This window comes from Rutilus rutilus (assembly GCF_951802725.1).
Source record: "Rutilus rutilus genome assembly, chromosome: 16".
Taxonomy (NCBI): domain Eukaryota; kingdom Metazoa; phylum Chordata; class Actinopteri; order Cypriniformes; family Leuciscidae; genus Rutilus; species Rutilus rutilus.
In genome coordinates this window covers 4,596,168-4,623,309 of record NC_140224.1, presented here as the reverse complement: position 1 = coordinate 4,623,309, position 27,142 = coordinate 4,596,168, and the positions used below count along the sequence as shown (strand labels likewise).

The 27,142-nt window shown below is 37.0% G+C and overlaps 3 protein-coding genes across 3 annotated transcripts in view; 2 read left to right on the top strand and 1 right to left on the bottom strand.

Annotated features, from left to right (window-relative positions):
- Positions 1-3,180: 3,180 nt before the first annotated feature.
- On the top strand, positions 3,181-14,885 carry tlcd3bb (TLC domain containing 3Bb). The gene is made up of 7 exons (XM_084434470.1): positions 3,181-3,798; positions 5,363-5,562; positions 6,214-6,297; positions 7,583-7,805; positions 7,910-8,005; positions 11,069-11,178; positions 12,799-14,885. Exons 2-7 carry the CDS (start codon positions 5,438-5,440, stop codon positions 13,064-13,066), a joined length of 906 nt encoding a protein of 301 aa, XP_084290596.1. The 5' UTR covers positions 3,181-3,798; positions 5,363-5,437; the 3' UTR covers positions 13,067-14,885.
- Positions 14,886-18,663: 3,778 nt separating this feature from the next.
- pagr1 (PAXIP1 associated glutamate-rich protein 1) lies at positions 18,664-21,822 on the bottom strand. The gene is made up of 5 exons (XM_084434471.1): positions 21,620-21,822; positions 21,233-21,405; positions 20,268-20,595; positions 19,155-19,243; positions 18,664-19,067 (listed from the first exon to the last, which is right to left on the bottom strand). Exons 2-5 carry the CDS (start codon positions 21,393-21,395, stop codon positions 18,817-18,819), a joined length of 831 nt encoding a protein of 276 aa, XP_084290597.1. The 5' UTR covers positions 21,396-21,405; positions 21,620-21,822; the 3' UTR covers positions 18,664-18,816.
- A 755-nt stretch (positions 21,823-22,577) lies between these two features.
- vps25 (vacuolar protein sorting 25 homolog) overlaps positions 22,578-27,142 on the top strand; it is an 8,726-nt gene continuing 4,161 nt past the window's right edge. Inside the window, exons 1-4 of the mRNA XM_084434472.1 lie at positions 22,578-22,685; positions 24,141-24,286; positions 26,338-26,391; positions 26,481-26,569. Of these exons, the coding sequence (XP_084290598.1) occupies positions 22,639-22,685; positions 24,141-24,286; positions 26,338-26,391; positions 26,481-26,569 (336 nt within the window). The 5' untranslated portion in view covers positions 22,578-22,638. The remainder of the gene's footprint in view (positions 22,686-24,140; positions 24,287-26,337; positions 26,392-26,480; positions 26,570-27,142) is intronic.

The following is a 27,142-nucleotide window of genomic DNA, read 5'->3' as shown; positions in this document are numbered from 1 at the left end:
TAAAATAATGTCACAATGCCAAAATCACAACAGTCGACTAGTAGTAATCGTAGTCCTTTATTATTATTATTATTATTATTATTATTATTATTATTATTATTATTATTATTTTGGACATGAACTGGAGATTCACACATCCAGTCATATGTGTACGGGACTGGCCAAATAATTAAACTCTGTTTCTGTTTGTGTCTGTGTGACTTTGAATCTGTCACTCATTATCCAGACGACCATTACACTCGTTTAAACAACCGTACGAGACATCGAACCTGGCCTGAGATGTGCCGACTGCTCATAAACCCATGGTAAAAACACCCAGATTTACCGAACTTATTAGTTGCTAGCTTCTTTTACAGGACTGTCCTAAATGGTTACATTTTAGAATGTACAATTTTTGATGTTGTGTGAGACGTGATCAAACCTGAAATATTGTAGGATGCTTGTGTGAGTCTAATCATTTGGTCATGACTGTACTTTAGGGTTTTAAAATATCCACGTTTTCCTCCTCCGATTCTCCGTCTATAGGAGAACGTGAACTATTGAAACTATGAATCCTCTGCCTGACTTTCCCTGTGTAATGAGGAGGTGCTGAACTAGGAACCTCAAAGAGAGGGAAGATAATAGGAAGAAGTGTTTAAAGGCTTTGCTGTTTTCCTTCAGATTTGTCCTGGTGTGTGTTTTCTGAGCCGCAGGCCGTCAAATGAAAGGAGTGCAGCTGTTGTTACTGCTTCCATTGAGACTTTCAGCAAATGGCTCTCTTTTTTTTCTGTTATGAATGTGTGAATGGTGTGTTTAAAGAAGGGCTTAATCATGTACGCTCAAGGAAAACTGAACTTCACACACGCTCAAGGTTTAAAAACGACGGAGGAAAAAAAAAAAGACTCGTCTTGGTTCTTGGTTTTGTACTGGAGTGATTTGTTTGATCAGTTTAGTGTTGGTACTGTATACTGGTATATCTGGTTATTCATGAGCTTAATTTGAATATGAGATTTGTTCTTCCTGTCTAGAAACGTAGTTGTTATTATAAGCTTCGGATCATATTTTAGGTTCTCTTTAATTTAGCATTAAGCTGAAATAATACCTCTAATCTCTGTACAGCTCTGGCAATGCATCTCAATGCCTTATTGTACTCTACCGCATTTAATTTGTCAAACACTACAACTATTTTAAATTATAGTCGACGATGAACCAGTAAAAAAGGAAAGTAAGATAATATTGGGATGTATTTATATTTATATTTTTATATTTCTCAGCAGTATGCATGTCTATAAACAGAGCAAAACAAAAATGTTGATGCTTACCATGATCATGGATATTATGTTATTATTTTGTAGATGATGTAGATCATGTTATCATTTTGTAATTTTGACTATTAAAAGGAAATGGAGTAATCATATCTCTGTGGGTCACGTGATTTATATTGTCAAGATTAGTGTGTGTGTGTGTGTGCACAGATCTGACCTTGACCTCCTCTTCCACCCAATCATATTTGCCCATCTAAAATAATAATCCATATCAGTCTGAATGGGGTCACTGAGAAAGCAGGAGAAAGGAGAACAAACACACGGAAGTCGGTGAACCGCACGGTGCTTTCTGATCTTCCTGAAGAGAGTCTTTGTCTTGGATGTTCTCTCTGTGTTGTAATTTATCTGGAGCACATCAATAATTCATGAAACGCTTTGGTGTGATCAGATGTGGTGAGCTTTAGACCTCTCGCGTTGGACGCTGGACTGTGGCCAGCCGGCTCTCAGGACTGCAGGTGTCAATATTTGTGCCCTTTCACTGTCCTCTCATTATACGTGTAAATTCAAAGCATTTACATCGACATGTGCAACCAAGCAGTAAATGACACTGATTGTTACGGTGCTTACAACGCAGCATTGATATCCCTCAGATGATACACCAATAACCAGAAACTCAGCCTACTGGACTACTTACTTTATTTTGAGTTTAAATGTTACATGGTCTTTTTTGAATATAAACATTAAAAATGTCAATTTGTACTTGTACTTTTTATTTTAATATTTAACTTTTTGAAATGTTAAATTTGCCATAATTTCGGTATTTTAGACTTAGTAACTTTTTCTAGAGAACTTCATAAGAAAAATATTAAGTTAAACTCATTTGGTATTTAAGAGTGTGTGTGTGTGTGTGTGTGTGTGTGTATAATGATGTACAGTATATATACACTGCCCAGTCCAAAAAAAAGTTGCTGTTTGGATTTAAATAGTCAATTATTGGATCATTATTGCAGTGATTATTTTGTGTGTGTATGTGTACATATATATACTGAATATCATATCAAACATTTTATAGGAAAATCTTTCCATAAAAGTTTGTATTTGAACAACCCAGTCGGTATTTCAGAATTTAAATTCAGAAACACTCATTTATTTTGTACGGTACTCATGCAGATTTATAGCCTTTTGCGAGTGCCTTTATAGTGTTGAAATGTTCAATTTATAATCAATTCTCTATTTTAGATTTTAGAATTATTTTTTATTAGAATTAGTGTGTGTTCTCGCCACATCTGATCACATCATACCAAAGCGTTTCATGAATTAAGATTATGTATTAATTTAATAGTACTCGATTGGCATTTAAGTGTAAAAATGGTATTTTGTTTTCATATACAACACAATTGCTGTCCTTGATACAGCAGTCATAACCATCACCAAACATTCTATAGAAAAACATGAGTTTGTATTTGGACAGCTCAGCCTGTATTTGAGAATTTTAATTCAGAAACAGTCATTTATTTGTATTATATGCATTCAGATTCAATTAATTTGTGTTATCAAATCCAAGGCTTTCCAAATCCCAACTCTTTTTCCAAAAAGTGATGCGTGTCATCATCACTGTGTCAGTGTCCACACCGTCTCACACACTCCGAGCTACACTTCAGATCTTTATTCTGGGCCAAATGATGAACGATTTAACACAGCATGAAAGAAGATTCACTTTTCAACATTCCAAGTGCCCATAACTGACAATACACACACATTGTGACTGCATGTAACGTTGCATGACATAAAACACAAATGCTTCCATTAATATGGAAACAGTTTTGGATACATTTCGACTCGAGGGATTGCCACTGACGTTTTTATTCGTCGTCCCCCCCCCCCCCCCCCCCCCCAAGAATTGCCCGAATTCACTAACAAACAATTAGCAGATCCCACATGCGTCCTCATTTTGTGCTCCGGAGGGACGAACTCTCCGTTCCGCTCACTGTTTTTATCACAACAAGAGCGTGAAATCCGCACCTCAGATGTTCTGATGATGATGATGGTGCTCTCAAGCCCTCCACTGACCTACATAACAGCTGCTTATGAGTGGAAAGGTCGACACTAGAGAAAGCGTCGGAGTCCTGTATGGTTTGTGAAGTCAGGAGTTGCGTTATTGATTTGATGGTGATGGACGCGCGCGTTGCAGCGTTGCTGCTGCCATCGCACTGCTGTCCTCTGTGGGAATCTGATCGATAATGTAGCATGAACCCAGGCAGGAGAACGGACTTTATCTCACCACTGTGGAGGAGTCGCATTTCAGTGGCTGGAAACATCGTCTCGCAGGAACTGAACCGAGACATTCAAGCGACGTCGGGAGATTTCCGAGCGGTTCTGTGCGCAAAAACACAGCAAGCGCATATTTGAGCAACGGAGCTTCTACTCTAGAATTATTGACTTCAGAGACACTGCAAATATACACCCAAAACCATGCCAGTAGATAAAACATGCACCCGCTCTTCGCTATTTGTTTGCAGGAGGACGCGAGGGTCGACAGGCCGCTGACAGTCACGTATGTTCATCCTCTCGCTTCATTCATTTTGTCATTCAGAACATGTTTCATAATATGTTTGTTAGTTTGGCAGAAACGAACTATGAACTATTCCAAATGCTGGCGACCATTATTATCACGCCAGCATTGTCTTCCATTAACCAATAACGCGTCGTTTCCAGAGAGGGACGCGTTTGTCACTTAGTAATGTTGTGAATAAAAGGGTGGTCGACCATTTTGTATGTAGTTAGATTGAGACAACGTGCTGCTACTTTTCTTCTTAAACCTGCGGGCTTTTTTTGCGATTACATGATAGCGCATTGCGCATTTTTGTCTGTGCCTTTAGCAGGGCTCCACGTGCATTTACATCAGCTGATTTACGAGCTGTAGGCTAGAAATTATGATAAAAGCTCCTCTAAAAGAATATTAATGCTATAGCTGCTGTAATGGAGAGGTCAGTGCAGCTGTGGAGAAGCATGTTTGTGTGCAGGGATTGATGGATGTCCACAACAGCGTTAGTGATGAGGATGATGTTGGGATGCAGGTCCCATCCTTTGTTTTGGACAGCAATAGAGGCCTGTGACTGTCAAAACACTATTCACTCATCACTTGTTTTCTGGGACATTTATGACACGTTCATCCCTTTAATTAGCCTACTGTGTTTTATATTTACCATTATTTATAAAAACATCATTAGTATGCATCTATCAAATACTATTGCATCATCGTACTGCTTTTATATAATTATTATGTATAAATATTATTATAATTAATGTTAATTGATTGATATTAAATAACAATACATTTATAAATATACACGTGTGTTTTTATTAACTTCTTTAAGCAATTTATAAATATATTTATATTAATTCATAAATATATATGTAATAATATGCATAATGTATTAATGTTTTAAAAATTGTATAATTATTATTTATAATATTGTAGTTCACTATTAAATATTTTTAATGGTTATTAACTTAATATATATTTATAAATATTTACGTAATTTCTGCTTACTTAATACATTTTCAAAAACACTACATTATGGATTTTCTAATGTATTTTTCTGATTTCTATACTTTTCAACATATTTTTTATTCTTGTAACCACAGTATGCCTCAAATAAAAAAGTTTGAAGAGTAGAAGTTATCAATATGTATGTAATGAATTGAATACATTTATTTAGTGTATTGTTAATGTATATATTTAAATTGTATTAAAAGTGCACTTTGAATGTTCACTGTCCGTCATCATTAAACATTAACAGGAGGTTGCATTATATTAATACAGGGCATGTGTAATTCAGGGCAGAAATGCAGGATATTATTGACTCTGAACATTAGTTCTGCCGATGACATGTGACTTGGTTTGCATGTGGCAGACTTAAGTTGCTTGTGACGGGCCACATGTGGTACCATATGGGGCGTACATAATAACTAGGTTTATGCAACACAATTCATACTCAAGAGAATCCATTTTCCCCTCCTGTTCTTTATCATCACCATTTCCATTTTAAAAGCTTCGGTCATTTGTTAGTTTGTTTCTTCATAAGCTTTCAGTTCTTCACTGTATTTTGTTACAGAAGGGGGAGCCGGACGGGACGTCTGCGGAGGGCTTTCTTGAACACAGTATTATCAGAGTTCTCCTACCAGAGACCATGTTGTCCATCTTAGCGGCGGGGTCTGTGTTCTTCCCGGGCCTTTTCCTGTTGTCCAAGCAGTGTCTCAAATCCATCCCTGGACTGCGCTGGAATGAGGGCGATGCCGTCATCGTGTCAGCCAGGTAAAGACTCGCACACAAGTTAAAGTTGTTCTGTTATGCCCTTTTACAAAGTCTTGATTTTGTTTTTGGACTCTACTAGAACAGGTTTTCATGCTTGAGTATTCAAAAAACATTATTTTTCACATACTTGACATTATTGTAGCAACCTCTCTGTCAGTAACGCTCTGTTTAGTTCCTGTCTCTATGAAGCCCCTCCTTCTGAAAAGCACACTGTGCTCTGATTGGTCGGCTGGATCAGTGTGTTGTGATTGGTCAAGCGGTTCGAGGGTGTTTGGGAAATGTCCCGCCCCTTACCATACCAGTTTTAACACACTACTAACTAACTCAACCAGGCCCCGCCTCTTTATTCTGCATATTAATTATTTAAATGAGGAATATTGTGACGTGTTCGTTCCCGGAAGAAAACTCATGACAACAATGGAGGCGTTTCAGGGAGTTCAGAAACAGTGACACTAATATAGAGAATAACTCCCGCTTTTTCATGCTCAAACAGCAACATTACACACTAAAGAAAGTAACATGTAAAAAAGCATAATAGGTCCTCTTTAAACAGCTTATGTTTGGCCATAAGTTGTTAGTAATGTTTCTAATTTGTTAAAGTGAAAAGACATTGAAGAGCACTGGCTGTACTTGTTTTGTTATATTTTCAAGGTTGGTGTCGTCCATCCAAGCTATTATGGCTTCTACGGCCGGTTACATCATCTCCACTTCCTGTCAGGACATCATCGAGGACCAGTAGGTGCAACAGTCATCACTTTTTGGGACATAAAATCAATTTATATCAAATCTTAATCAGAACAGATGTAGTTTTGGCGCTCTTTGTTCCAAATGACGAGATGTAATAAAAACCGATTGATTTGTTGATGTGTTTGTTGGTCAGATTAAAAAGCATAAAAGCTATACACACACAATTATGAGTGTGAATACTGAACTTATGACTAACATGGTCTGGCCGTTGGAATTCAATAATAATACAACAAAAGCCATATTTATTTGATTACACTACCTTTCAAAAGTTTGGGATGAGTTTGTTTTTGTTTAGTTTTTGGAAAGAAATTAATACTTTTATCCAACAAGGATGCATTAAATTGATCAAAAGTGACAGAAAAGACAAAAGATTTTTATTTCAAATAAATGCTGCTCTTCTGAACTTTCTATTCATCAAAGAATCCTGAGAAACTGTTTTCCACAAAAATACATGATTATTGCAGCAAATCATCATATTAGAATGATTTCTGAAGGATCATGTGACACTGAAGACTGAAATGATGCAAAAAAATTCAGCTTTGATCAAACATATATATATATATATATATGTGTGTGTGTATATATATATATATATATTTTAATTTACCCAATATATGTATATTAAAATATGTTAAGATTGAAAGCAGTTATTTTAATAATAATAATAATATATATCTAATATATATATATATAAAATATATTTTTCATAATTGTACTGTATTTTTTATCAAATAAATGCAGCCTTGGTGAGCAGAAGAGACTTTCAAAAACATTTAAAACCTTGCTGACAATAAACCTTTGAATGGTAATGTATATTTGATCATATAATTTAAAGAACTACAGTGTATCACATTTTATAGATTTACTCATTTAATTTTTGTTATATACTAACACTGCTAGAAAAGCTTATGTTTTAATGGTTTCATAGCATGTACAATAAATCAGGGGGCAAATTTGACAGAAATGAACCATTAACAATTTTATTTGGAGGGAAGGGAGGAGGATGCTGTCAAACATGTAAAATTAAGAATATTAATTTCATATTTTACAGATAATATTTTGACTTCAGTGCAATGAGAATTTAAAAGCAGCCAAGAGTATGTCTTTATGATATCATACTTACTATTTCTGCATTTAATGTCTTCATACATTACATGAAAAAAGTGTCTCCTCAGAAAGGGATCAAAGTTCGGAAAGCCTTTAACCAAGTTATAGCCGAACGCCGCTTCCCCGTCCTGTTCTCAGTCCGTCTGTCTCTGTTTTTCCTTCTCAGACATTGGCTGACCTGCTCCTACATTTTGTTTGCTGTGCCGTACTTTGTGTATGACATCTACGCCATGTTCCTGTGTTACTGGCACAAGCTCCAGGTCAAAGGTCACGAGGTGGACAACGGCTCCAGATCCAAGGCCGTGGCGGTCGCCGGTTATCTCCGCCGAGAGTTCCTCATGGTCTTACATCACGTCGTCATGGTCACCGCATGCTTCCCCATCTCTGTGGTAAAGCGATGCTTTAATGAACCAGAATCTCTAATAAAGCATTTTAACTCCGAGAATCTCGAGTTCATGTTCAGATCTGCTCTTTCTCTCGCTTTGACTTCCAGTTCTGGAGGCAGGGGAAGGGCGATTACTTCCAGGGTGTCATGTTCCTGGCTGAACTCAGCACTCCGTCCGTCTGTCTGGGAAAAATCCTCATCCAGGTATCTTCATTATTGATCTGATGAGTGCTTCTGTGGCATTCTCTCCCTGATTCATCAGGCTCTGCTTTAGTCTTAACAGTGTGTGTGTGTGTGTGTATAACATTAAGCACAGCTTCAGTTCTGTCGTACTTTAATACATTATTCATAGTAAAGTGTATTTACAGAAGTGCTGACTTCACATACGCAAGTCTGGCCTGAAGCCTGACAGAAAATAAATAAATACTAATGCAATTACTGGAAAGGAAACACACACACACACACACACACAGAGAAAGTGATAGCTCACTCAAAATTATTTATTAAAATCATTTATTCATCCTTATGTTGTTCCAAATATGTCCCCTGTGAAAGAGAAGTGTGCTTAATTGTATTGAATGCGCACTTGTAGTGTACTTCAAATCTTAAGGCGAGACACGGCAGGCAAAAACATAGTTTTTTCTTCTTACTGGTCAATTTTGAGATTTGGGGATATTTGTCTTCAATAACATGTCTTCTTTCAGACTTGTGGTGAAAAAAAATCCGAAATACACATTTAGGTCTTTATTTTACTACACTTTGTCTGTTTGCGTCTCTAGATTTCTCATAAATTCAACAAAAGTTGACGTTCTTAATCAACACAATGCTCCGCGATCTCTGTCTTCTTCCTGTCATCACACGCACCATTAGGAAGCTCTCTCTCTTCTGTACAATCCTGTCGGATCCAAATATGGCCATTTCCTTTTTATCAGCAACCAATCGAGAAAGTAAAAGGACTGAATGCGCGATCTCATTGGCTGATGATAAATCTTTAAAGCCCGTTTTCTCAAAATGACTTTTCTCTCATACTCCAAGTCCGAAATCTCCACTTCAGTAGCACCTATATACTCCAAACTTTCCAGTATTGTTCCTAGTTATATTATGAAGACATTTACAGAGGGATTTGTAAATATATTATTCCTAGCCTGATTTATATAACATTTTATTCCAAAAAACATGGCGAAAATCATTGTTTAAGGCTATTGACAGTATTTTCTGATTTACAGGATAACAAAAGTAGATATCCATAAATCCCTCTGTAATTTTTTTCCCATCTAATATGTGAACACAATGAAAAAATAATTTTTAACCTGGCTTTATCCAATACTCAGATTTCGTTTTTTAAAATATATGCAAATTAGCGCATATTTAATTAGATATTGCCTAATTTGCATATTTAAACATTAAATTACAGACAACTTGTAATAAATTTTTTTCTCATCTTAATGTAGGTAATCAACTGGGAAAGTTTCATGGTGATATCTGTTAGTTAAATATTTTACCCTATTCACCAGTAGTGTCTCGCCTTAAAAGCATATTTTTAAAAAATGTACTTGCAAATAATATAATATTAATGAAATAGAAGGCCGACTGTTTCTTAACACGCTTTAAAAAAGTGCTCTTTGAAAGTTTAACTTTACATTTGAAATCATTGTTTTAATCATCTTTCGTCATGCTTTACAAGAGAACTACACTTATTTTGATGTGTCGACTCACATGTAAAGTACTTGATCAGAATTTCAACTGCAGTGTGTTGTTTGATATTACATTTAAAGTTAAAGTTATGTTTTAAATGTACAACTTCATTACAAATGTGTAGTTACAAATATATTTAAAAACATGACACAAGTTTCAATCGAAATAACATTTGAATATATTTTAGTTTACCATAAATTCTTGTCAGTACATATTTCAGTGACACGAGATAGACATGTACGCCTTTAAAACTTCTTTTAATAGAAAGGCGTGTTCGGAATGAACGTGTCTAGTTATGCATTCTTTCTTCTTCTTCTTCTTCTTCTTCACCCTCTCAGAGCCTCATCTATAGCCTGATAGCCACAGCTGCTTCTGAATATAGCTCTCTGAATTGAGATGAGATTTAACACATAATATGATATCTGGCTCTGTTCCCCATCCCCCCCCCCCCTCCTCCCAGCATCCAGTATATGGCGTAACACAGTTTAGTTTGGCACTGAGTCAGGTGACAGCATGTGTGTTTTTACCACTGCTGAGTGTAAGGAATAAGTGTGTTTCACTTACTTGCCACACATCCAACATTAAGTTTTCTTAAAGGTGAAGTATGCTATTTATGCTATGTATCTGTCATTAAAGGAATAGTTCACTTAAAAAATGAAAATGCTGCCATCATTTACTCGCCCTCAAGTTGTTTCAAACCTGTATGGATTTCTGTCTTCTGCTGAACACAAAAGAAGATATTTTGAAGAACGTCGGTAACCAGACAGTTGATGGACACCATTGACTTCAGTAGTAGGAAAAAAAATACTATGGAAGTCAATGGAGCCCATCAACTCCGGAAGTGGAAATGGAAAATAAGGAGTTTCCTAACACTCCTACCATCTGTTGCCCTCTCTCTGTCATAGTTTGGCGGTCCCGCATCCGTCCGTCCGTCCGTCCATCCATCCATCTATCTGTCTGTCTGTATCTGTCTATTCATCCATCCATCTGTCTGTATCTGTCTATCCATCATCCATCCATCCATCTATCTGTCTGTCTGTATCTGTCTATTCATCCATCCATCTGTCTGTATCTGTCTATCCATCATCCATCCATCCGTCTGTCTGTCTGTCTGTCTGTCTGTCTGTCTGTCTGTCTGTCTCTGTCTATCCATCCATCCATCTATCTGTCTGTATCTGTCTGTCTCTGTCTATCACTCCATCTATCCATCCATCCGTCTGTCTGTCTGTCTGTCTGTCTGTCTGTCTGTCTCTGTCTATCACTCCATCTATCCATCCATCCATCCATCCATCCGTCTGTCTGCCTGTCTGTCTGTCTTTCTATCTTTCTATCTCACATCAATATGATTAAATGGATTGTAAAATATTACTAAATGGTAAGTGTTCAAAAACGAGTGAGTTGGGGGAAAACAATAATAAATATGACCCTTTTATTGTTAACACAGTTTTCAGGGGTGCATTTCAAAATCTATAACACTCGTTCTTTTTCTTCTTGCTTATTTCCCCTTCTTTCATCAAGTTGCATTACTTATTCTCTCTATTTGTCTTGTTCTCTTTCTTTCCTACTGTTAAGTACAAGCAACAGCACACACTTCTTCACAAAGTGAATGGAGCTGTTATGCTGATCACTTTCTTCCTCTGTCGAGTCCTTCTCTTCCCCTATCTCTACTACGTTTACGGAAGGTATGTCTCTTTTAAAGCTTCTTTCACTTTTACAGGAATAGCTCTCACAAAAATGAGAATTCTAGCATTATTTACTCACCCCCATGGTTTTCTTGCTTGTATATTGTTGTTTTCATAACACTTTACAGTAAGGTCCCTTTAGGTAACATTAGTTACCATTAACTAACAATGAGTAATATATTTGGTACAGTTTTTATTCATCTTTGTTAACTTTAACACAAGTGCTCATTGTTAGCTTAGGTTCATTGAATGCTTTAAAAGTATTTTTCATTGTTAGTTCATGTTAAATGTGGTAAACTAATATTAATAAATAGAACCTTATTGTAAAACGTTACAGTTATTTTTTGTTCAGTGAAACACAAAAGTAAAATGTTCCTCTGTTTTACACTGCAACCCTCTACGGACACACTGAAACTCCAGTCGCCATTGGATAGTATATTTTTTATTTTACTCGTCAGACTTTTAACATGGAATGCAAGAACAATGCAAATAAAAAATACATAAAAAATAATATAAATTTTAAACAGTATTATTAAAGACAAGAAAGCAGTCTGTAATACAATAAGAACAAACAATCAAACTACAAGCAAAAGCACAAATAAACACAATAGAAGAAAAATACAAATGAAATGAACAGTGATTTTTCAGGCAGATCTAACAGTAGTTACATATAGATTAGGTACAGAAATTGGATAATCAAATGTAAAATAATTGCATGGTCTTCACTGGATAAATTAATATAGATGAAGCCTTATTAAAGTTACAAAATGCATTTAGTCAAGAGCATTGAGTGAGTCTTTAGTTGTTTAATTAACATTAAAAATAGCAGGAATATTAGGCTGCTGTCACTTTAAAGACGTAATGTTCAATATAGGCCTACTGATACTGTTTTCGTTCACTTAAGACATAACCTGCTGTGTTTACTAGGATACTCGCCAAGACGGGCATAATTTTGTGTTAAACCGTCCGTTCAAGCGCAAGAAGACGTGAAAGAGCTCAGTTCAGTATTCGCGTGCTGTCAGATGTGGCTTTCTGGGCTCGTGCTTCGGATGTGCCAGTTATTTTCGCGTCTTCTTGCGCTTGAATGTTTAAATTGGCAAAGCTTTAAAACACGTGACCGTTCTGTCAACTCTTGGCAGTCATTATATATACGAGCCCTGCGTTTGTAAACCTCTCTCGCACGTGAGAAAGCGACAGTGAGCGCTCTCAGCCAAGCAGCAATGAAAATAAATCTGCGCTAAACTTATTTTTTGCCTCTAACTCAATCACAGGCGACTGAAATCTTACACTTTACTAGCCATTGGCTAATTTTCAAAGACATTTTTAGTCGCCTAGCATGATATTTGGTGGCATATGCGAGTGATTTACTCGCATTGTAGAGGGTTGCACTGAAAAATAACAGCGTATGGGTTTGGATAAACATGAGGGTGAGTAAATAATTACAGAATAGTTTTTTTCCAGAACTATTCCTATAACTTTCTTCCTTTTCCTAACTCCCGCTCTGAGGTGACAATGATCCCGAAACCATCTTTATGGAGAAACATACTCTTTTAGCTTTTTGATTATAACTCAATTTCTTTAGTTTCCGCCCACATTCTCTGTCCATTTCCTCTTTTCCAGGTACGCCTCGATTCCCTTCTACCGGGTCCCTTTTGTGGTGCCCTGGCAGTGTAATCTCGGAGCGGGTCTGCTCATGGCCCCGCAGCTCTACTGGTTCTCCCTGATCTGCAGAGGAGCTCTGCGCCTGTTCACCGGCCGGTCCTCGCACTCCCGCAAACCCACGGCTCCGGTCAAGCCTGAGTATGAAGGACACGAGGGAATGCCTCAGTCAGCCAATGGATACAGTACACAGATGGGGGGTCGGGACACACCCACTATGTCTCACTGAGGGGAGGAGCTTATGCAAACGAGACGTGATTGGATGAATGGCTGAGTAGAAGGGCAGGTTGCCAAGGAAGTACACGGAGTGATTAAAGAGGTACTGAAATAGACTAGACGCCCTGTAATGCATTACAGAACAGCATTATGTTTAGTTACTGGGCTCGTGTACTGTATATAAGACATGCTTTAGTAGATCAAGGGAAGCTGTGGCGAAAAAATCAGTGGAAGTGTCTACACAACGGCCACATCACAACTGAGGCAATAAGTGCAAATTTTACGCCAGAACATTTCTGAACCAAGAGAAGCACTCTTTGTTTGAGGCACTTTGAAGGGGTCGAGGAATGTCAAACTGAGGTGTCGTGCCTGAGGTCTGTTCTTTGCATATATTATTGTAGTGTTGCAGATACATCATTCATAGAAAAGTCCTTGACTTATTATATTTAGCACCTGGTCTACAATGAGCAACCCAAGCAGAGTTCAGTCCAAAGGCCTCTCGTTCGGTTTAAAGGGACGGTTTACCCAAAAATGAACACTTATTTTATTAGTGAAACACAAATTTGAGATGTTAGGCAGAATGTCTGAGCTGCACTTTTCCATACAGTGATTTATTCTGTTCCAAAATGAAAAAAAAAAAGGATCATATACACTACCGTTCAAATGTTTGAGGTCGGTACGGAGAAAAAGAAAAAAAAAAAGAACACTTTTATTCAGCAAGGATGCAATAAATTGGTCAAAAGAGACAGTAAAGACATTTAGTACAGTATGTCACTAAATATTTCTATTTTGAACAAATATAATTTTCTATTCATCAAAGAATACACATAAATATGAAGCAATACAACTGTTTTCAACACTGATAATAACTGATAATAACCAGAAATGTTTCTTTAGCATCATCTGAAGGATCATGTGACACTGAAGACTGGAGTAATGATGCTGAAAATCTATTCATATTGAAACAGCTTTTACAGGGGTGCATTTCAAAATTTTAACAGCTTTAAATTGTAATATTGCACAATTTTACTGTTTTTATTAAATAAATGGCGAGCAACGTTAAAACATATTACCGACCAAACTTTTGAACGATAGTGTAAGAGTAATTATCGACCGTTTTGTTAAAAAAAAAATGAAATACTAAAGACTAAAATCAAGCTTTTATATGCTAAAAGCAAAGTCAGGCATCACAGTATGAAAAATGCATTTTCATTTTGTTCCTAAAATATAGTATGGCCTCAGAAGACTGGAATATAGCGTATAAATCACTGTCTGTTTGGATGGAAAACATTTGTACATTTGACCTAATATCCACTTTTGTGTTCCACAGAAGAAAGAAAAAAAACAGTAAATGACTTTCATTTTTGTGCTGAACTATTCCTCAACCAGAGCTGATCAAATGAAGGAAAACCCATCAAACCCCCCGTCAGGGTTTGGGAATGTATTATTTTGTACATGCTCAGAAAACAAGCGTGACACGTAATGGAAAGTAGCTACCTTGAATGTTCTCCGATTCAACCTGTGATCGTACCAGGAAATTGTTTAACATGTCCGTAGTATAACCTCTTCAAACAAAGACCCGAGTCCTGAAACCCTGCATACGTTTTAAAGGGACATGATCAAATATATATATTAAGCTGCCTTATCCCTGTGGAAACTCTGACGACCTTATCCCCGAGATCTTTTACTCTTTAGTTTTGGCCAGAGAGGCGAGTTTCCACCAAACAAATGTGATACTTTTACGTGGTCAATGTGAAATTTATTTGCACTTTATTCATTTTGTTGTCTTCAAAGCCATTTTGTTCATCTCACAGATAAACGTTCCTAATTTATCGTGCTTTGTTGGAAGATATCTACCATTTTGATTTCTTTTTAGCCCGTTTTGTTTGTTTAATGGGTCAGTCAAGCCATCTAATCTCTGTCTAGTCATAAATCAAGGATTCATTTGCAGATGAATTTGGCCCAGTATGTTTTATTTAATAACGCAGCTTTCAAGCTCTTGCAAGTTCAACCGTACCACTTATCAGAGAGAAGTGATTAACATTGCAAAGTGTCCTGCCAGAAGACCTGTTTCTGAAGCTTAAAATGACTGAATGCTGATTTGAAAAAAACACACGGGTGCAAAATGTCCATTGCACTGAATTGGGTATATGACTTTGCATGTGTATATTCCATCTTTGTCCCTTGTGAACCCTCTATAATGTACCAGTTCCACGTGCACCGATATCCCAACTATTTAATCCTAGTGAACTGCAACGACTGCTTTTGATGGTTTTCTTTGAAAGCTTCTGTGTTTTAGTTGGTTTAACTTCTGTTGTTTTTTTTTCCATATGTAAACCTGTTTAACCTGTTAACATGAGTACAAATGTAATTCAAATATATACTCTTGTCTCATACGCTGCATGTGATAATTGTCGGTTCTCCTGGTCCGTCCGTACGGGGTTTACTCGAGACCTCGATGATGTCGAGCATCAGTCATCGTGACCTCTGTGGAGCCATCTGGAATTAAAACCAGCTTAAATGGAGTCAAAAAGGACAGATAATGGGTTTTTTTTTTTACATCAAATGTCCTCTTGATTCCTCTTAATTTGAGAGCCTGTACCAGACGGACGGGTGATTCTTTGAATCCAGACAATGCAATTCAGGCTAACAGGCCACAGAATGATCCACGCTAATACAGCGGCTTACGTTCAACCTTCACAGAACCGGTTGTGCACTGAACATAAAGTCTGGGAGCTTTCAACACCGGATGTGGTCTGTAATTACTAGATAAACTCGCTCAAATTCAGTACAATTTGCTAATGAATCATTCAGTAAAAAAAAAGAAAAAATCACAACTAGAAAATAATAATAAATAGAAAACTGTATATTTGTGATAAAAACATTTCAGGCCTGGAAAGCAGGGAAATTATACGTTTCCTGATATTTGCCTGACCGTGGAAGTCCCAAAGCGTTACGTTTTTGTTTTATTTTAATTAAAATTAGTTTTAAAGAAAAACAAAGGCCCCTTTACAATAAGGCCCCATTTGTTAACAACTATATTAGTTTACATGAACTAACAATGAAAATACCTCTAAAGCATTCATTAATCTTAGTTTAATGTAAATTTCAGCATGTATATGTTAATATTATTTAAAAGGACCTGAGCTAACATGAACTAACTGTTCAAGGTGTATTTATATAAACTAATGTTAAAGGGACTATATGTAAAAATTTTCATATGAATTAATCACTTTGTGTAAACGGTTTGTAAACCTTAAAAAACGAGACCTTCCCTGACTTCCCAGGTTGTGTCTATGAGAGCATGTAGACTGATTTTAGTGAAGGAATCAGGACGTTTACGCGCTTCTGAGAGCCTCTCTTCCTTTCTTGCTTATACAATGTTCAGGATAAATAAATACAAATTTGTGCCATAACGTCAATATATCATGCAAAGAAAAGGGATTAATTCAAACTAGTCTCACATAGCCAGATCTACACTCACCTAAAGGATTATTAGGAACACCTGTTCAATTTCTCATTAATGCAATTATCTAATCAACCAATCACGTGGCAGTTGCTTCAATGCATTTAGGGGCGTGATCTTGGTCAAGACAATCTCCTGAACTCCAAACTGAATGTCAGAATGGGAAAGAAAGGTGATTTAAGCAATTTTGAGCGTGGCATGGTTGTTGGTGCCAGACGGGCCGGTCTGAGTATTTCACAATCTGCTCAGTTACTGGGATTTTCACGCACAACCATTTCTAGGGTTTACAAAGAATGGTGTGAAAAGGGAAAAACATCCAGTATGCGGCAGTCCTGTGGGCGAAAATGCCTTGTTGATGCTAGAGGTCAGAGGAGAATGGGCCGACTGATTCAAGCTGATAGAAGAGCAACTTTGACTGAAATAACCACTCGTTACAACTGAGGTATGCAGCAAAGCATTTGTGAAGCCACAACACGCACAACCTTGAGGCGGATGGGCTACAACAGCAGAAGACCCCACCGGGTACCACTCATCTCCACTACAAATAGGAAAAAGAGGCTACAATTTGCACGAGCTCACCAAAATTGGACAGTTGAAGACTGGAAAAATGTTGCCTGGTCTGATGAGTCTCGATTTCTCTGTCTGTTGAGACATTCAGATGGTAGAGTCAGAATTTGGCATAAACAGAATGAGAACATGGATCCATCATGCCTTGTTACCACTGTGCAGGCTGGTGGCGGTGGTGTAATGGTGTGGGGGATGTTTTCTTGGCACACTTTAGGCCCCTTAGTGCCAATTGGGCATCGTTTAAATGCCACGGCCTACCTGAGCATTGTTTCTGACCATGTCCATCCCTTTATGACCACCATGTACCCATCCTCTGATGGCTACTTCCAGCAGGATAATGCACCATGTCACAAAGCTCGAATCATTTCAAATTGGTTTCTTGAACATGACAATGAGTTCACTGTACTAAAATGGCCCCCACAGTCACCAGATCTCAACCCAATAGAGCATCTTTGGGATGTGGTGGAACGGGAGCTTCGTGCCCTGGATGTGCATCCCACAAATCTCCATCAACTGCAAGATGCTATCCTATCAATATGGGCCAACATTTCTAAAGAATGCTTTCAGCACCTTGTTGAATCTATGCCACGTAGAATTAAGGCAGTTCTGAAGGCGAAAGGGGGTCAAACACAGTATTCGTATGGTGTTCCTAATAATCCTTTAGGTGAGTGTATATAGTCTGTAGTCTCAAATATACTTTATAATCAAACTATCATAAAGTGTAATTTGAATTACTTCATCGGTTGACATGACGCCGGTGAATCGCAGAGTTGGTTTAAACATTTCCACATCGCTATGATCAGATGCTTTCTGAACTGCTGTATTCAATGCTGTCATTTATGTTGTGTTTATTTTGTCATTGAGAGCAAAGGTATTTCCAAAGTCTTTTTACTTCTAAGCAAAGAATGAAAAACAACTTCACCATTGAACAGAAGTGCTTTCTACTGTAGTGCAAAAATTACTTGAAACCTTTGATCGACTGTATACACACACTGCCATTCAAGTTTGGGATCAGTAAGATTTTTGAAATGTTTTTAAAAGAAGTCTCACCAAGACCATTTTATTAAAATACAGTAAAAAAAGAAAGAAAAGAAAACAGTAATATTGTGTAGTATTATTACAATTTAAAATAACTGTTTTCTATATGAATATTTTATAAAATGTACTTGTTTTAACACCACGAGTGCTGTAGTTCACTTAACGGCCACCGGTGTCGCTAACAACAAGGCTTTCTGAAATCTACATACTCGTAACAAAACGCTTTATTTAACGTAAAAAAAAATTACGTTAAATTTGTTTTTAGTGTAAATGTTTTTACATTTTTTGTTTTTGTAAAATTTAACAATTTAATTTTGTTAAAATAAACAAAATTTTTTGTTAAAATAAACAAAAAAATTTGTTAAAATAAACAAAAACATTTTTTGTTTTTTTAAACAAAAACATTTTTTGTTTTTTTAACAAAAAAATAATAATTCAGTAACAAATATATTGCATTAACAATTACTACTGTAAGTTAACCTTATTGTAAAGTGTTACCAAGAAATGAATATCATTAAAAAAACAGCAAGACACCAGAATCTAGGCAATACATTTATTCACATTGTAAAAAAAAAACCTTTGCATAAAAAAGACAACATCAGTAAAATACGAGCATCTCACTGTCCAATGCAAAATGCTGAAATATGTTGAGTTAAAAAACCTGGCATTCGTTCAAGCAGTCTGTGGTTCCCTCAGTATCTCCTCTGTCTGGGACTGAAGACGGTGCTGGGGTCGCTGTCTCGTTCTCGCTCTTTTTCCCGCTCTCGCTGACTGTTCGGTGATAAAGGCGGCTCGACGGCAGGCCCTGGCCGTGCTTTATCGCTTTTGAAAAGGTCACGACCTGTCCTTAGAATCTGCTCCTCGATCTTTCTGTGACGCTTCATGTCCGACAGCACTTTGTCCAGCCGGGCCTCGCGTCTGACCGAAGAGCGGGCAGAGGAACCTGGAATTCAAGTCCGCATTATTCATTTATTGTGTGTTTGCCAATATCACCAAATCTATACATTGTGGAAGAATATGTTTATCATACCTGGTGTCCTGCGGCGATTGAGGAAAGAGTTCTTGGGAGTTGCCATAGTCTGCTCTTCATCAAAATCAAACTCAGTTGGTGTGAGGGCCCTGCAACACACAGAAACAGATACATATAGTTCACTTGGTTAAAAATGGCCTTGCTTACGGTGTATAAAAAAAATACAGTAATATTGTGAAATATAACTATTCGAAATAACTTTCTAAATGTAATTTCAAATTCTGATATATAGTACAAATCATTCTGATATGATGATTTGATGCTTAGGAAACATTTATGCTTATCATTGATGTTAAAAGCAGGTTTTTTTTATTGTCAAATATTTCACGATATTACCGTTTTTGATCAAATAAATGCAGCCTTGAAGAGACTTCTTTCAAAAACATATAAAAAATGTCTTTGTTCCATCTTTGATCGACTGTATCCACACACTGCCATTCAAAAGTTTGGGATCAGTAAGATTTTTTAAATGTTTTTAAAGGAAGTCTTACCAAGACCATTTTATTAAAATACAGTAAAAAAAGGAGTAATATTGTGTAGTATTATTACAATTTAAAATAACTCTTTTCTATATGAATACATTATAAAATGTAATTTATTCCTGTGATGCAAAGCTGAATTTGCATAAGCTGAATAAATAACTTTATTCAGCAAGGATGCATTAAATTGATCAAAAGTGACATTTATAATGTAACAAAATATTTCTATTTCAAATAAATGCTGTTCTTTAGAGCTTTCTATTCATCAAAGAATCCTGGAAAAAATTGTACTGTTGAAAAACTGTTTTCAAAATTGATTCTTGATCATCAAATCATCATATCAGAATGATTTCTGAAGGATCATGTGACGCTGAAGACTGGAGTAATGATGCTGAAAATTCAGCTTTGGTCACAGGAATAAATTACATTTAGAAAGCAGTTAGCCTATTTTAAATCGTAATAACACTTTGCAAAATTACTGGGTTATTTTTTTCTTGTATTTTCAATCAAATAAATGCAGCCTTGCTGAGCAGAAGAGATGTTTAAAAAACATTTTTTAAAAATCGTATCAATCCCTAACGTGAACGTTTACTGTATATAGCCATTTTTCCATCTGTATAATATTGGGACTCACTTGAGCTCATCCTCCTCTTGTTTGGCCTCCTGCGAGTCTTCTCCATCTCTCTCAGGCGAGGGAGTGCGTGGAGGGGTCGGAGGTCGGCGTGGAAGAGCGACCCACTTCAGCTCGAGCGCTTCTCCTTTAGACAGGAGCTCATACAGGCGTTTGATCTCCTCGGGAGGAGGCATCCAGTTCTTAGGGTTCTCCATCTCCTCGTCACTGTAAGGGATCTCCCAGTCCTCCTCATTCTGCACCAGCTTCCCTTCTCCACCTCCATTCATTTCTCCATCTGTGGTTATTCCCTCTTTCTGCTCCTCTACATCCATGGCTTCTTGGTCTCCCTCTACATAGAAGCGATTACAGTGTTCATATATGCGTTATGACGAACAATATCTCACAGAACACACTTACACACCTTACAAAAAGTATTGTGATGGTACTTTGATATACAGCCTGGATGGTACTCCAAGGTACAATAAGTAAAGAATATAAAAAGCATGATATAGAGCAGGGGGTTTCAATGTTTCAGATGCCATGGACTCCCAAATATAGTAATTTAATAGCCATGTAGTTTCTTGTATAAAAGCCTAGTTTGTTACTGCGAAAATGTTTCTTTCAAATGTCTAAAATATTATTTGGAAAACATTTAGTTTTTACTATTTAGTTTCCTGCTCATTATTTATCAGGGAAGCTTTAAAAAACAATAAAAAGTATTTTTTTTAAAAAGGTAATAGCCACTTTATCTCACAATTCTGAGAAAGTCAGAACTGCAAGACCTAAACTGTGATTGCGAGAAACAAATGGCAGAATTGTGATTGTGAGATAAAATGTCACAATTGCCTTTTTTTTTATTCAGTGATGAAAAACACACACACAAAAAACATCAAAATGTGAGGAAAAAAGTCAGAATTTCAAGATGCAAACTCGCAATTGTGAGATGTTTTTTTTTTTTTTTTAGGAGACAAATGTGAAGCGCATACTTGTGTCATCCTCCGGTTTAGTATCCTTTGGGGTTTCAGTCGTCTCCTCGTCTCTTTCTTTTTCCTTTTCTTCCTCTTTTCCTGCAGTTTTGTCCTGTTCACTGACTCCCATAGACTCTACCCGCTCCGCTAGAGAGGACTGCGCCTCCTCTGCCGCCTGCATCCCTGCACACCTGAGGAGAAGCACACGCTGCAAACTGATGACTTTATACTTCAAAAAAGAATATAATATTCCTATTAAATTCTGTATAATATTATATTATTGTTCAGTGTCAATACATCATTTTCTGTCTAGTTCCGCGCTTCGAGGGCAGACAGGGTTCACTGAGCATCATTCAGAAACATATAAATAATTATTTATATATTACAAACATAGCGCGAACTTACAGTTGTTTCCCCACCTCCGTTACAAACTGCTGCGCGGAATAGTAGAACACATCAATGTGCTTTTATTTCAGAAAATAACACTGCATTAGTTTTCATGCCGAGCACTGTTTATTTCGGCGCCTTGACGTCATTCGTCTCATGTCCCGGATGAGAGGATCCGCCCACAGCGCCACCACGCGCTCGAATGACCGTTACGCACTTTTCTGTTGGATTGCAGTGTTTATTAGATAGATAGATAGATAGATAGATAGATAGATAGATAGATAGATAGATAGATAGATAGATAGATAGATAGATAGATAGATAGATAGATAGATGATAGATAGATAGATAGATATCAAACGATTCATGGCATATCATGGTATTTATGAATAGTATTTCAATATAGGCTAAATAACATAGCAATACCCTTTATTTACAGATAACGTTAGCTCTGTTATTAGTTTTTAATACATGTCGGATTCAGTTACATGAGAGCTAAATTGCACTGTAATAACAGTTTATTACAGTTTCTTGTTCTGTAATAACAAATAATAACAAACTGTAATTATAAAATAATACATTTTCGAAAGTTTCTTGTAATGTTAAATTATTTTCGGGGAGGAAAAGTTATTTATTCACCACATTCCTTATTATAACGCCTGGCTTTATTCCCACACCACTGCATTTCAGAAAAGAAAAAGAAAAAAAAAACTATTCCTCGTTTTTTTTTTTAAGACCTGCTCCGAAAGCGAGTCAAATCTTTTCCACGAACCGAATTCGATTTGTCCGATTTTTTTATATATATATGCTGTTAATTTGTCATACTACGTTATTTTCTATACATTTAAAAAATCCATACGAGTCGTAATTAATTTTACTAGATGTCAAAAAATACCAAACAAACTATTCGTGTTATATTATTCTCATTTGTAAATCGTAAAAAGACTTTTAATTTGGCGGGTGTTTCCCATAATTCCATCAGACCGGAAACAGATTGAAGCGGAGCCGCACATCAACAGAACTAGTCCAAATCTGCGATGAGTTTTGAGTGGCCCTGGCAGTATAACTTTCCTCCATTTTTTACGTAAGTAAATCCACTTGTCAGTGACCGCAGATGGAACAACTAGTTTCGTGTCTACAATATTGTCTGAATAATTTGCTCTATTGTAAAATATATATACATTTGTACCGTGAATAATGCTGCTGTTTGCATTCCGCTACGGAAGTAATCAAATCTCCACAGTTGACACTTCACGCACAGTTCAGTCTCGCGACGGATGCAATTATGTAATTATGTATTACAATACTTACAGTTGCAATGTGTCATATAGCATTTAAACGCTGTATGGCATTAAATGCTTAGAAAGGTGAAGGGAAGCTAGTGCGATCTGAATAGCCATGCTTCTGTGATTTGCAACAAGAAGAAATTGTAATAAGTTAAAATTGCATTGTAAAAAGATTAAAGAGTGCCATGCTTAGTGGAGAACCTGGAAATATTTGGACATTTTGAAAATTGCAATTTCCTGGCCTGGAAAAGTTATTGTAATTACAATTTTGACAACTTATGGAAATTAACACAATTTCAAAAGTCATGGAAATATAAGTTTTGTTAATTCTCAGCCCTGAAGTATCTCTATAAGATGATTTTTAAAGGGTTAGGCTAGCTCACCCAAAAAAATGAATATTATACATAATTTACAAACTGTCCTAGGTGTATATGACTTTCTTCTTTCAGCCAAACACAATCAGAGTTATATAAAAAAAATATATCCTGGCTCTTCCCAGCTTTATAATGGGAGTGAATGGTACCACAGATTTTGAAGCGCATCCATCCATCATAAAAGTAATAGATGCGGCTCCAGGGGGTTAATAAAGGCCTTCTGAAGCGAAGCCATGCGTTTGTGAAAGAAAAATATCCATATTTATAACGTTATAATCTATAATCACCGGCTCCCGGTAACGGCCGTACGTTTGTCTAGTTCCGGCAGAAGAGTGACCTCTGACCCGATGGAGTAAATTATGAGTGAAAATACATTTTTGGGTGAACTAACCATTTAAAAATACTGAATGCGGTCATTTTGAGGCCAGGGTACAACAAAAATGTATGTGTAGTACATATTCATTAATAATTATAAAAATAAAAGCTACATTATTTTGTAGAAGATGATCTTTTCATGATGGAATTCATTTACATCAATAGGTGTGACAATCTTGCAAATTGGGCCTTGAATTGTTATTGAACAGTCAGTCTAATGTTGGTAATTCTTTGGTACAATATACTTATTATGTTCATATTGTATTATTACAATTTTTTTGCTACTTTTGAGGTGGGATACGGGTAAGGTTTGGTGGAATGTGTAGGTTTAAGAGGGTCAATAGTGTAATTACGTGCAGATATATTTAATGCAAGTATAATGTAAAAGCCTGTATGTACACAGTGAGTGTATTGTATCAAATGATTTAAGTTAAATGTTAGTGCAAGGTAGTAGAAGACACTTAATATTAAGTGGCACCCTAATGTTTTATTATGTTTTTGCAGATTGCAGCCAAATGTTGACACGAGACAGAAGCAGTTGGCGGCGTGGTGTTCACTCGTGCTGTCTTACTGCCGGCACCGCAAACTCTACACGCTGGACGTGCTCGAGGCGCAGGAAAGCCCCATGTTCAACAATAAGAAAATTGAGAGTATCCTTTCATGGACGCCAGTGCGTCAGATTACACGATTTTGGCACGATCCATTTGACGTAGGGTGTCGTGGGGATTCGTAAACGACAACGGGCGTCGGGACGCAAGATTCGATTGTTTTATCTCGTATAGTGTGTCATAGTGGGCGACATCCGACGTCGCGTCTGCGATGCTTCAAGACATCACGCATACCTGTCAACCCTCCCGTTTTTCCCGGGATTCTCCCGTATTTTACCTTGCTATCATCCCGTTTAAATATTTTCCTGTATTTCTCCCGTATTTTTAATCTTTCTATATATAAAAATAAAATAAAAATCCCACTGGGCGCAAACCAGTTAAAGGGATAGTTCACTTTGAAATTAAATTTTGGTATGTTTTAGCTTACCTCAAGGGCATCCAAGATGTAGGTGTCTTTTTTTCCGCAGTAGTTTCAATTTTGATATTTTTAGGTCAAACCATTCTTGTCTGTCAGTCATTTCATGCAGGTCTATGGATACTGTCTCAAAGAGCATGCACAGAGTCCAAATTAAAACAATTCCCCGTCGTCCAAATTAAACAATTCCCCATCGTAAGTACACATTGATGGCCTAAGACACGAAACAAGCGGTTTGTGTGAGAAAACGAACAGTATTTATATCGTTTTTACCTCTTATACACAGCCACGTCCAAGTGATCTGATCTGACGTGTACGCAGACTGGTGCATAGATATATACACTAGATGTCGCCTTGTCTACGGCAGTTCATTGGAACGAATGTCTTTAAGGTGACATCTAGTGTATATATATCTATGCACCAGTCTGCGTACACGTCACACACCAGGATGCGCGCGCGCCCTCAGATCACTTGGACGTGGCTGTGTATAAGAGCTAAAAACGATATAAATACTGTTCGTTTTCTCACACAAACCGCTTGTTTCGTGTCTTAGGCCATCAATGTGTACTTACGATGGGGAATTGTTTAATTTGGACGACGGGGAATTGTTTTAATTTGGACTCTGTGCATGCTCTTTGAGACAGTATCCATAGACCTGCATGAAATGACTGACAGACAAGAACGGTTTGACCTAAAAATATCAAAATTGAAACTACTGCGGAAACAAAGACACCTACATCTTGGATGCCCTTGAGGTAAGCTAAAACATACCAAAATTTAATTTCAAAGTGAACTATCCCTTTAAGCGGAAATCCCGCCCTGCAGCTAATGTCATTGGTTAGGGTTACAAAGACGGGTAGGTTTAGGGATCAGTGTTTGGTGTAGGCAATCAGTACTGTGACTCACGACCAATAACATCTTTAGAATCGGCTGCAGGGCGGGATTTCCGCTGAAGTAGTTTGGGGGGGGCGACCGTGTAATCTGACACAGTGACTATTGTAACAGACAAAAAAATCGTGTAATCTGAACCAGGCATTACCTGTCTTTGTGTTATTTTGTATGATGGACATTTTAGGGATAGTTCACCTATAAATGAAAATTAGCCCATGATTTACTCTCCCTGGCCTGAAGCCATCCTAGGTGTACATGACATTCTTCTTTCAGACGAATACAATCAGAGTTATATTAAAAAAATGTCCTGGGTCTTCCAAGCTTTATAATGGCAGTGAATGGCTGTATGTCTTTGGAAGTCCATCAAAGCGCATCTATTCATGATTAAAGTTCTCCACGAGTTAATAAAGGCCTTCTGAAGTGAAGCGATGCGTTCTAACTAGACGGCTGCCGGAAGCTAGTTATTTTATTCGATAAAGTTTTAAATATGGACATTTAGGCCTTTATTAACACCAAAGAGCCTTTTAATCATGAATAGATGCGCTTTGATGGACTTCCAAAGACATACAGCCATTCACTGCCATTATAAAGCTTGGATGACCCAGGACATTTTTTAATATAACTCTGATTGTATTCGTCTGAAAGAAGAATGTCATGTACACCTAGGATGACTTCAGGGTGAGTAAATCATGGGCTAATTTTCATTTATAGGTGAACTATCCCTTTAAAACCATTCTTTTTCTGCCATTACTTGCAATGTATATTTCCCATAACTTGTGTTGTTTAGGAAAACTTTCAGTTGAAGCCATACAAGTAGTGTTTGAAGAATTGAGAAAAAAAGGTGGGAAGAAACAAGCATTTACAAGAAGACACGGTTTCCCAGGTTGTAAAATGAGTTTCACAGTTCTTTTGTTCTTTGCTTTGACGCAGGAAACCTGGAATGGTTGGATAAAAATAAATCACGATGTCTTGTAATGTGGAGGAGGCCAGAGGAGTGGGGCAAACTCATTTATCAGTGGGTGAGGAAGAATATCCTGTGCATTATCAAACACAATGTCACTGTGTGAAGTAATGAGAGTTGAATGTTCTTTTCCATGTTCGGACCATCGCTGAGCTGTACACATTTAAGATGACATGCATGAATTGACTATTGCACTTTTGCTTAGTAAGGACAATCATTGAGGTCTCTGTAGTGGAAAGGCCCCGATATACTTCAAGCGAAAGCAAAGAATAAACTGGTGTCATTTCGAACTAAATCAGGCGAAAACGAAGTTCGTTTTGAGTTCATTTTGAGATTTCCAAACAGATTGCCAAAGCGAACTTTGCAGAAAAGTTACCATTGGTCCGGGGTGATGATGTAATAGGGGGGCGGGGCTCTGAGGCTCCGCCTACTTTGACATGGAAATGTTCCAGGTAATTTCTTCTGCTCAGTCCATCGAGGTCAGACCACTGTGAGTAAAAACATGAACGCACTGTAAAGCTGCTTTATAGTAGAAAGTAAGTAGTTCTAATCGAAAGTAGGCGCGTTTCCATTAAAGATTTGCGCAAAACTTTTGCGAATATTATTATTTTTATTTATTTATTTATTTTTT